Raw genomic sequence first — 12,495 nt, 5'->3', positions numbered from 1 at the left:
CATAGCCAGAAATTAATTTCAAGGGGGTTCCAAAACCCGTAATTTTACAACATGGATACATGTCTGCTCTGAACCTCTTGGTACTTGTCATCCAAACTCCTCACAGTTACTGCAAAGGATTATTACTGATAGCATTACCTAGTTCCCAGAATCATCCCATTTTCCCATTTCTATTGCTTCTTCTTTAACATTGATCTCACTATCAAGCAACAGAAATGCTTAAACTTACAGTTTATTTTCCACTGAATGCGGTGGTAGAGATGAGCCTGATAATCAGGCATGTTCATATGAGAAGTAACTAACCATTAGGTTAATCAGTAAATAAAATTCCCTTGACAATGATGTTTTCAGTAATTTCCACTTCTTTGACTACCTATCCTGAATGCAAACAAACTGGAGATACAGTACAGGCACCTTCCTAGCACAAGTGCATTATTTATCAAATAATAATATTTGACAAATAATGAATAGATTATTAATAAGTACATATACACGCACTAAATAATTGCACTGCAATGATTATGCAATTAATCCTATTAAACAGGTTTGTCATGAGTAACTAAAAATAAAAGGCGTTCAATATCGTATTTGTGATACATTAACTAAGATTTGTAACTAGTACGTTATTTTCTATATTACATCTCTAATATACATTACTTCAGGAAGATCTGTCGTACCTTTTTACGAAAAATAACTTTTAAACAAATTGTCGGATAAGAAACTGGCTTTACATGCAGGTTTGCGGCCAATCGGTGACAGTGGGGAGGCTACAGAGCTATTGGTGGCCTTAGGGCTTGCTGAAGCGTTTCCCCGCCTTTTCACTTCCTGTTAACAGAATTAATATAGATGCGTAGGACGTTGGGTATACTAAATGGGATAATGTAAGGGAATCGCTACAGAAGGCTATCCTGGAGTTCACTTACCAATCCGTGGCTTTGCCAATTACACTGCACAAAACCTACTACTCCAGGTAAGCGGAGATCGCTATATAAAGAATAATACCTCTTTGCTGTTATAATATTTTATTCGGGTTGTCTCTCACGGACCAGAAATTTCATTACGGAATCTGTCTATATACCTGCCTTGTAGTCTACAAGCAGGTCATGTACGTTTATTACACCGCCCCCATGGTGTGTATTCCGGTAACAGATTATTTTTGTCATTATAACTATACCTATTGCTGTTATAATTTTTTATGGATGCCTGGGACAAGTGTCAAAAATGTATTATTTAATGTGTTTTCCGATTGAAACTGACTTATTTTAAAAGAACAAAACAGAACACTGTATCCTTCTCACCGAACAGTCAAAATGATCTATCTATATACTACATTAAAATTCATTCTTGTAATTTTTTTCCTATAGGCAGAAAAATAGATGTTTTTATTTAGCGAGCTAACTGTTTCATTATATTTGTTGTCAAAGTAAATGGATTTTCAGATAAGTGCTTTCTCCGCATTTTTTTTCTTTTTGTTTGATCGTGCAGCGAACGAGAATCAGCTGCAATGCATCTTTAAAGCAAGGGTCGTTTCGATGAATTTCTTAATATTTATACATCTGTGTACTGTTTATCGCGCAGTTTACTATGTAGAGTTAGATTTACTTCAGTTGCTCTTCAGAGGAGTTTATCGAAATGACGTAATCTGAACACTTGCCTGCCTTTCACAAACTACTTGTGTAGTGTTTTTTTATTTCTGAACAGGCTTGAACATACTTGATAGTAATAACAATAATCACTACAACTGTATTAAATGATTGTGGTGTTATGTTTAAAAGGAAGGATAATCAACAGTTATAAACCGCTTAAGATCTAGCCTTACTTGAGTGTTAGACTTGTGTGGTTTATTTCATTAGGAGGGTGTGACATTATTTAAGTCGTGCGTTTTTTGTTACACGAAATTAATGCAACATAATTGCTTACACAGTCATTCATTTTTTTTATTTTACTTTATATATATATATATATATATATATATATATATTTTTTTTTTTCTTTACAGACTACCAAGGGCCATGCAGAATCATTGGTGACACCATAATTTCCAGGCTGTAACATTACCCAGGCACCCAAGACCTTTAAATACACTTTAAAATGCCACGTGGTGAAAGGTGAGCCGTTTCAACTGCACAGACGCTAGTGAGCTAATTTGAAAGTCGCAGGGTTATCTCGGGAGGTGGACAAAAGGGCAAGAAGATCAGCAGTTTCATACTGGAATTCTGCACTTTAAATCCATGGACCTAGTTTCTTCAGTGATTTTAACCAGTTACAATACGTGACGTATATTGCCTGATGTTTACAATGTAACTAATAGGTTTTTTGAAATATTTCCGGGCAAAGGAAAGTTTTACCGTGGGATTTTCATATTTTTGTTTAAAATCTATTACCGTGGATGGCGAGGGTAACCTTCAGTTTAACAACGTACTTTTGGGAGAAGTCGGTGCAGCAGCAGGCACCTGCTTTTGTCAGCAGCCAGAGAGTAGAACCAATATCAAGTGCTTTATTTAATGATAAATTAGATCTTTTTGACAGTGATTCGGACATACGTCATTAATGGGATAATTCACTGAAATACAGCAACAAGGCAAAAAGAGAAGGTCATCCCCCACCCCATAAGAATTAAACTCCCTGTGTGGGTATTTCAGTGAAGCATCCGCATGGTACTTTGGTCGAATGAGCAAGACAAACTAACTGAAATGTCTACAAGTCCAGTAGACACGAAAAAAGAAGGGGTGTCACCAGCATACCACCACACTAATGGATCGGTACATCCAGTAATACAGAAGGATGGTCCAAATGGGCCGGTGCATCAGTTAATACAAAAGGATGGTCCGGAAGAACTGCGACCAAGTGAGGGCTATGAGCTCAAAGAAGTTTCATTCTCGGAAAGAGCCGAACAAGAAAGCGACATGGTAGCAATTGACTGCCGTGCTAACGCTAAGGGCCAACGTGAAGAGGATGCCTTGTTGGAAAATGCTAGCCAAAGCAATGAGAGCGATGACACGAGTACGGACCAAATCCCGGTGCCCCCGGCTCCGCTGAAAGAAACATCCTTCTCCATTGGACTTCAGGTCGTCTTTCCATTCCTGCTGGCAGGTTTTGGAACAGTCGCTGCTGGCATGGTTTTGGATATAGTTCAGGTGAGTGTTTTGAAATAAAAACCAATCTGCTAGCATATTTATACTGTAAATGAGTTCAAATACATGCTTTAAACACACAAACACATGGGATACTTGAATTTTATTCATTTGAGCCTTAGTTATAGCGAGAAAAATATATAGTCTCAAGAAACTGAGCTAAATTAATTTTGTTATGGTGGCAGGAATATGCTACTGTAGTATGTCAATGCATTTTAATGCATACAAATTCTGGAAATCTCCCATGCATTAAACATGTCATTTTACTTTGTCTTGCTGTAAGACTCCCCAGGACAAAAAGTCTGATGTTGAATGGATAATGTTATACTATAGCATTATAGTGTAACATATATATATAATAGTTGTAATTAACAGTTCTTATGCTCTGTAATGTGATTGGTATGGAATTAAGTGAATTCAGGCAAAATTGGCCATGTAAGTTTTGTGATGCTGAACATCAGGGATCTTTAATATTTTTCTTGAATCATTGCTATACATTTTGTAAAATTTGCTTTAATTTCTGTGACATAATTTCATTTGCCAGAAACAGCTTTTCAGCACTAACATAATATTGGGAAGAGTGAAATTATTAAAAATTGGAAAAAAATCTAAAATTGATTTTGTTTACTGAAACTGATTTAATACACCGAGTCACCATCTTACTACATGACTGTAATCCAGCAGCATAACAGTCCCTGTGTGCTTTATTAAATGGCACATCCTTTCATGTTCAATTACTGAATTTGTAAGTAGTTAAATCAAGCATTGTTGACTTGATGAATCATAAAACCTAAAGTATGCATATTATTATTACAGTGTTTTGAGATTAACACATGCATGCCTTATATCCCGTATCAAACTCCGAAACCATTCACTTTCATACTGGCCATTTCTGGAAATCACAGAATATTCAGCCATTTGGTGAATCACAACTCTGCAATATAAATAATTCATTTATTGACTAAAGTAATGGTTGTCAGTTTAATTTTATAACAAACCATTGACAGGAGTCAACTCAGGAGTATACTTGGATTATTGTATTGAGGTTGGTCAAATCTACAATTGGGTTTTTTGCTATTTAGTCAGTGTTTCAAGTAGAAGGGTTAGGGTTAGGGTTGTAAATATCCCGTACCATTACTGTTAACTGCCACCATGGATGTGATTGCAGCCTGTCAGGTCATTAGTTTTTACTTTTATCATTTGCATTCTGCAGACACATTTGTTTATAGCCAAACCTGTTAAAGTGACCTGCTAGATGTAGAGATTGGTTTATGTTTGGTAAGTAAAGTGTTGTGTTGTAGTGACCATTGCTTTACTTTGTTTTTCCAGTATGTAAAATACTTGCAGTGGTTAGGGGGACAGAGGATGTTTGTCTATATTGATGTTGTGATCTGTATAAATTTTGTGAAAAAAGATTAACAGGCATGACTCTTTCAGTTTACAGGACATATGCAGTTCGCAAATTGTGGTTATTTCACATTATGTTATTATTATTTTAGCCCTACCTAAATGATGAAGCCCTTTATCAGTGTTTCAAATATGTTTATATATTCATTTTTGTGTACTGCTGTATGCAGGATTTTTTTTCAGCTGTTAAATAATTCAATGAAAAAATCTCAATTGAAAATTTTACTTTACATTACATTAGACATGTGAAGGTGTAAGTCAAATTTGTGTGAAATTAGTAACCAAAGATTATAAATTAGTGTCATGACCATTTTTCCCTAATAGTTTTATGAAATTTAAGCAGAATAAAGGACTGTTGAAGTTGGTTGAGTCGTATGTCAGATATTTTGAAACATAGTAAGTAAATGTCTTCTCAAATTTTTAAGTAGAGCCCTTTTTGCCCTTCCATTGCCCAACAAAGTTAGCAAGGTGCTCTCAAATAAGATCCCAGCTGGAACAACAAGCAACACTGGACAGCATACTGTTATAAACTAGTAACCAACACACTCTGATCTAAATCTGGTTGAATCATGATTGAATTTTGACCACGCTGTTGATCGGTCCTCCCCCCGATCTCCCTATTGTGGATCATGTGTTGCTGATGGAATTTGTTTCTTGGGGTAAAAATAGCTGGGAACCCCTGGTCTAGACACAGATTATGAAATCCAACAATAAAACAATTAAGGATGGTAGCAGGAAAAAACTGACAACTTGCTGTCTGTGGGGAATGAACCTGTAAACCTCAAATTTACATTTAAATATAATACTTGAAATTAACTTTATGTTCTCTCATGCAAGTTCAACTGTTAGGCCTACTTCTACTTCTGCTCTCCAGAATCTCTTCCATAATCTTCAATGGATTGCTTACAGGTTACCCTGGCATTTTAGAAAATAAAAGTATTATGCAAGTTGCTGTTATACAAATGACAGCTCATTTTAGCTAATGATTAATGATTTGCTACCAATCATCATCGTGTACACAAACTAATAGGCTTCTGTGACATTCTAGCAATTGTCATTTGAAATTAAATAATCCTTCATTTCTCATTTGCACAAATTCATTGGAAGGCTTCTTTTTCATATTCCCTCTTGCTCTCCTTTAAGAGATACACACAGACACACATATATTAGCGGTAGTTTATGTCACTATGATTATTATAAAGAGGAGTAATTGAATAAACACTCATCTTTGTTCCTTTAAGTTTGGAAAGTTAGTAATGGCATTTCGTTACAATCTAAGACAAACTCCACACACATAGTAGCGGTAGCATTCTAAACCCCTGACTGGGTGTATGAGGCACGTTGCGACCCACCGCATCATTGTTCACCAGGTAGCTAGCCCTCTCACTATTATATTTAACTGTGAATTAACAATAATTTGCTAATGTTCATAACAATGCCAGTATAGCTACGTAGAGATTGTTTCGGACTATAAATCTTAACGTTGCTGATGAAATGGTAACTTTTGTTATGATTCTAACAAGTTGCAAGTTAAGAATAAGAAATTGACTCAACTACAGTAAATATACCTTGAACATAAATATTTTATAAAAGATATTTTTAAATGTTATTAATTTTTTTTTGCTATTACTCATGTCCAAATCAAGTGATTTTGCAAACCAGAAACTGAGCACAGCTTACAATTTTATTTGCAAGAACATGGTAGAGGGTAGAGTTCCTATCACAAATGAAGCTGTAATGGGAATGATAATGTCCTTACAAAGAAACAGTTGCAAAGCTGAGAAAACAAACTGATTTGAACAGGTGCAGATTTTTCAAGACCAGTTACACAATCAGTCTACAGAGACATTATATAATGAAACTTCCTTTTAGGTGTAAGAAAATGAGGCAGAGTGCTTTTACCATGATTAGATGAAACATATGTGATTTTGTGCTTGCCTTTAGCAATATGTGTTCACAGCTTCACTCTGAATTACGTGCATTATCAGGTAATTTCCTAAATAGGCCCACTAAATAAAATAAATTAATTCTAAACCAAGTCAATTACTAACCATAATTACAGAGTTGGTTTGGTGGTGTGATTACCTGGTCAAAAAAAGTATTGAAGTATTTATTGAGGGGATTGTGAATGAATGTATTTACCTATTCAGGAGTATTACTTTTTGTTTTTATCAACTGGGATATGACTTTGAATACATTTCAAAATATAAAAAAGGTTATATGCCTTTAATTGACCTCACAGATATGCTGTAAAACCTGTCTGGTAAGTGCTTCTGTGAATTTAACCTTGCATAATATGTTGTTTTCCTATAAGAAGAAAGACATCTTAAAATAAGTTTTAAAAAAGAAGTTCAAATATAATAGCCCACCCAGAGTTTATTATTTGAAAGTTTCTGTATGTTTAGCAAATATTAATAGATTTACAGTATATCCACACCACTGATTTGTGACTTGTTTTTTGGGACTTTTCTGTGTTTTTAATATCATCAAATAGCTCTCCCTGGGTTCTAAAATCTCTGTGTGACCATATATGTTTGAGTTTGGCATTGGTTTCACAGCTGTGCATTGTACATTATGCAACCCAGCTAGCGAATCTGTGTGCTTGTGCCTCAGTCAGCAAGCTTCTCAACACTAAAGCATATAGAGTTGTTGGCAGACGGCCACCATTCCATGGAGACGACATCGTATGTCTCCTTGGGGGCTCCAGTGGAGTATGCCAAAGCACAGTGGCTTGGAGCCAGTGCTCTGGCTTATAAAGACATGTTCCCTACCAGAAAGTAAAGAACCTTAGTTAAACACATTTGATTCACTACTTTCAGGCAGAGCTTTATTCCAGCAGCCTTCATTTTCTGGATTGTAGTTTTTAAATAAGGATATGTATCTATATTTGCATATTTTAACTTGATAATATTAAAGTATTCTCAGCATCTGTATTTGGATTTACAGCCTAAATTGCTGCATCAGCAGCAGAATATGCTGCCAGATCAGACTTAAATAATAAGCACTACTTTTACTGATAATGCTTACATTGTGCAGTGTTACCTTAATGTGCTTTTGCAATTCAGACAGGAAGTTATGCTCCTCACTGTCCATAAGATGTGGAGGAATTTTCAATGACATTTTACTTAAAGCAGTTACCATAACACAATATTGCCACCTTTAAATGCATTATAATGGTCATATAATGTCATGTCTTTTGCTAAATAGTTATGGCAATATCTATGCAGTAGGGTGGAAGCCTAATTGTTGAATAAATATTAATATTTTACACTAATATATTATATTTAATATTTTTTATCTTTTATTATATTTTATATTTTATTTAACTAAATATTTTATCTGTCAATGGGTTAAAGTGTATGTCGTTTCTCTGGTTCAGAGTACTGCAGCATTTGTTTACTTCAGCACACTTTATGGTTACTTTTGTAATCCATCCATGCATTTTCTGCAACCACTTGTCCTATTCAGGGTTATAAGGGGTCCAGAGTGTATCCTAGAGGCTATGGGCACAAGGCAGGGAACACCCCAGGATGGGATGCCAACCCATCACATTGCACACTCGCACTCTTTTGAAATAACATCATTTACATTCTTCCATGTAACAAAATAATGCATCCCTTTCCTCAGATAAGCATGAGGTTTATCACGATCCTGTACCAGACAGATGGTATGGATTTGGTTTTTTGGCTGCCTTATGTTCTTGTGAATGCATTATGCTCAGAAATATTTGCTTCTTTCAACAGCACTGGATTGTTTTCACTGAGGTGACAGAAGTGTTCATCCTGGTTCCAGCTCTTCTGGGTTTAAAGGGAAACCTAGAGATGACACTGGCATCTAGGTTGTCCACTGCAGTGAGTAATTCAATCCCTTGCAAATGCATGGTATGAATGCTTATGCTTAGAATTTAATCTCTGTAAACATCTTGTAAAATTCTAGCTGTTTATTTTTAATGCTGTAGATAATAGCTTCTTTATATTGGTTCTGATTTAATTACTTTTGATCTTATAAAGTGATTTAATTTGGATCCATTTGAAAAATGTATTTTTAAGCACTTTTTTACATTTAAGAAGAGTAGTACTTTGCAAATTTTAAAAATATACATAATATTTGTTGCAAAAGCAGTCTTGTAGTATACTTGTCCCCAACATCAGAATCATATAAGTAATATATTTCTTATCAATTTATCAGCAGATTACAGGGTTTCAGCTTGCATCCATCCATCATTGGTAACTCCTTATCCTCATAATGTAGAGAGGAAACATACTAGCTGGCATGCTATTTTATTGCAGGGCACAAATTCACCCAGTCATATACTATGCATCTTCACCCATTCAGGAGTACTGGTCTTTGTGTAAGTTTCATTTAACAACAAAAAAATGCATCAATTGTTAAGGAAGTAACTTTGTAATGAAAAGTATTTTTACAGTGTATGACCTTGCATACATTTCACAATACAAGAAATGGTTTACACCCTAAGCAAATGAGAAACAGCTATGCTGTATAACTTGCTCGGTAAAGGCTCCATTGCTTCAACTTGCATTGTATGAGAAAGAGAAAAACATAATAAAATAAGTTCCTCTGTGAGCTGGATAAAAGGAAATAGCAGAGTGGGTTATTAGGACTCTAAATCTGAATAAATCTTTATTTATGATACTGGGCAGAGTTGACTAACCACAAGATGGGATGTTATATATATAAACATATACATGTAGATATATATACACACACACACATGCACACAGTGTCCTCCATAGTGTTTGGGACAAAGACACATTTATCTTTTTTCTTTGATTTACCCCTCTTTTCAACAGTTTTAACTTTCAAATCAAACAATTCAGACGAGAAGACCTGTGCCAATGAAAGTCAGAGAAGCCTTTATGAGTCTGAAAATACAAAACTAAAACCCTTACAGATATTGGTCAAACCTTAGGATTACAAAATTAACTGTCTGGAACATAATTAAGAATATAGAATGCACTGGTGAGCTCAGTAAACGCAAAGGGACTGGTAGGCCAATTAAGACCTCCACTGCTGATGGCAGGAGAATCCTCACTATGGTAAAGAAAAATCCCCAAACGCCTGCCCATCAGATCAGAAATTGTCTTCAGGAGGCAGATGTGTTTTTGTCAGAGACTAATATCTGAAGAAGCCTATATGAACAGAAATGTAGAGGCTACACGGCAAACTGCTAGTTAACCATAAAAACAGAATGACCAGATTAGACTTTGGGAAAAATTACTTAAAGAGCCTGCAGAATTCTGGAACAGGTCTTATGAAAAAGTGTTGTCTCTGAATCACAGACTTCAAGCAGTTGCTGTATGCAACAAAGCACTAAATATGAGTGCTTTAATATACACCATTGGTATGTCCCAAACATTTTGGTGCACGGGAATAGAGGGTCTATGTATAACAAGTGTTGTATTTTCTACATGATGAAACCAAAATGTATGCAAATAACTTTAGCTTTATATTAAAGTCTGGAATGTGCACTTTAATCCTTCACTGGCTCCCTGTCCCACTCAGGATAGAGTGCACCCATCAGTGCATCTATGGACATGCCCCCCTTTACTTACAAGAACTCCTCACCCCCCATACCTCTTCACGCACACTCCGCTCTGTACACACTAACACCCTCCAAGTCCCCAGAACCAAGCTCCGTAGCATGGGTGATAGGGCCTTTTCATCTGTGCCGCCGAGGCTGTGGAACGCCCTCCCTGACTACCTGAGAGCTCCACAGTCGACTGATGTTTTTAAAAAAATAAAAAAAAATCTTTTTAGAAAGACATTTAGTTAAATATTTTACAGTATAGTGTAGTCTTTTATTTTATAGAATTTTATTATACTACTCTTTTACTTTGTAGCACTTTGAGATTGCTAAAATATAAAGTGCAATACAAATAAAATGTATTATCCATCCATCCATCCATCCATTTTCCAAACCGCTTATCCTATTGGGTCGCGGGGGGTCCGGAGCCTATCCCGGAAGCAATGGGCACGAGGCAGGGAACAACCCAGGATGGGGGGCCAGCCCATCGCAGGGCACGCTCACACACCATTCACTCACACATGCACACCTACGGGCAATTCAGCAACTCCAATTAGCCTCAGCATGTTTTTGGACTGTGGGGGGAAACCGGAGTACCCGGAGGAAACCCCACGACGACACGGGGAGAACATGCAAACTCCGCACACATGTGACCCAGGCGGAGACTCGAACCCGGGTCCCAGAGGTGTGAGGCGATAGTGCTAACCACTGCACCACCATGCCGCCCCTAAAATGTATTATTATTATTATTATTATAAACTGTTTCTATGTCAACATAGAATACAGTCAAGCCCGGAATTATTCATACCCCAGGCAAATTTTGACTTAAAGTTACTTTTATTCAACCAGCAAGTTTCTTCTTGATTGGAAATGACACAGGCGTCTCCCAGAAGATAAGATGATGTACAAGAGGCATCATTGTGGAAAAAAATATTTCTCAGCTTTTATTTACATTTGAACAAATAGTGGCATGTCCAAAATTATTCATACTTTTCTCAATAATCAATAGAAAAGCCTTTATTGGCAATTACAGCAATCAAACACTTCCTATAAATGCTGACCAGCTTTTTGTATGTCTCCACTGGTATTTTTACCCATTCATCTTTAGCGATGAGCTCCAGCTCTTTTAGGTGCTCTTTTAGGCATGGTGGTGCAGTGGTTAGCACTGTTGCCTCACACCTTTGGGACCCGGGTTGGAGTCTCCACCTAGGTCACATGTGTGCGGAGTTTGCATGTTCTCCCCATGTTGTCGTGGGGTTTTCTCCGGGTACTCCGGTTTCCCCCCACAGTCCAAAAACATGCTGAGGCTAATTGGAGTTGCTAAATCGCCCTTGGGTGTGCATGCGTGACTGAATGGTGTGTGTGTGCGCCCTGCATTGGGCTGGCCCCCTATCCTGGGTTGTTCCCTGCCTCGTGCCTATTGATTCCGGGATAGGCTCCGGACCCCCCGCCACCCAGTAGGATAAGCGGTTTGGAAAATGGATGGATGGATGGTCTCCTTGCCATCACCCTGATCTTTAGCTCCCTCCACAGATTCTCAGTGGGATTCAAGTCAGGACTCTGGCTGGGCAACTGCAAAACGTTAATGTTTTTTCTGCTAACCATTTCTTCACCACTTTTTATGTGTTTCTGTTTTGAGTCGTTGTCATGCTGAAATGTCCAGTGGTGCCCAAGGCCAAGTTTCTCTGCAAACTGCTGTTGTTGAGAATCTTGATGTTTTGTTCTTTTTTCATGGTGCCGTTTACTGTGATTAGATTCCCTGGTCCATTGGCTGAAAAACACCCCCAAAGCATTATGTTCCCACCACCATGTTTGACAGTGGGGATGGTGTTCTTAGGGTTGAAGGCTTCTCCTTTTTGCCAAATGAAGGATACATCATTGTGGTCAAACAGTTCAATTTTTGCTTCATTTGACAATAACACAGAACACCAGAAGTCTTCTTCTTTGTCCAGATGAGCATTTGCAAAGGCCAAGCGGACTTTTGTGTACCTTATCTGGAAAAGTGGCCAAAGTTATCTTTGGTCTGTGTCCATGGAACCCAGCATTGTGCAGTGTCTGTTGTACTGTCTGCCTTGATACTTTACCACCAGCAGAGCCCAGATTCACCAGGATGGCCTTGGTGGTGATTCTTGGATTCTTTTTCACCTCTCTCACTATCCTCCTGGGCAGCACAGGTGTCACTTTTGGCTTCCTACCACGTCCTCTGAGATTTTCCACAGTGCGGAACATCTTGTATTTTTTAATAATACTTTGCACTGTAGCCACTGGAACTTGAAAACATTTAGATATGGCCTTAAAGCCTTTCTTGACTTGTGAGCAGCCACAAAGCACAGCCACAGGTCCTCAGAGAGCTCCTTTGTCTTAGCCATGACTGTCCTCAAACCAACTGCAGAGAGCTGCTGTTTTTCA

The 12,495-nt window shown here is 37.4% G+C and overlaps 1 protein-coding gene across 1 annotated transcript in view; it reads left to right on the top strand.

Moving 5' to 3' along the window:
- Positions 1 to 832: 832 nt before the first annotated feature.
- Positions 833 to 12,495, top strand: part of slc41a1 (solute carrier family 41 member 1) — a 45,218-nt gene continuing 33,555 nt past the window's right edge. Inside the window, exons 1-3 of the mRNA XM_049022546.1 lie at positions 833 to 970; positions 2,000 to 3,137; positions 8,285 to 8,392. Of these exons, the coding sequence (XP_048878503.1) occupies positions 2,655 to 3,137; positions 8,285 to 8,392 (591 nt within the window). The 5' untranslated portion in view covers positions 833 to 970; positions 2,000 to 2,654. The remainder of the gene's footprint in view (positions 971 to 1,999; positions 3,138 to 8,284; positions 8,393 to 12,495) is intronic.

Source organism: Brienomyrus brachyistius, chromosome 8 (assembly GCF_023856365.1).
Source record: "Brienomyrus brachyistius isolate T26 chromosome 8, BBRACH_0.4, whole genome shotgun sequence".
Classification (NCBI taxonomy): domain Eukaryota; kingdom Metazoa; phylum Chordata; class Actinopteri; order Osteoglossiformes; family Mormyridae; genus Brienomyrus; species Brienomyrus brachyistius.
Note: the sequence above shows the minus strand (reverse complement) of the source record. Positions and strands in the feature narration are given on the sequence as shown.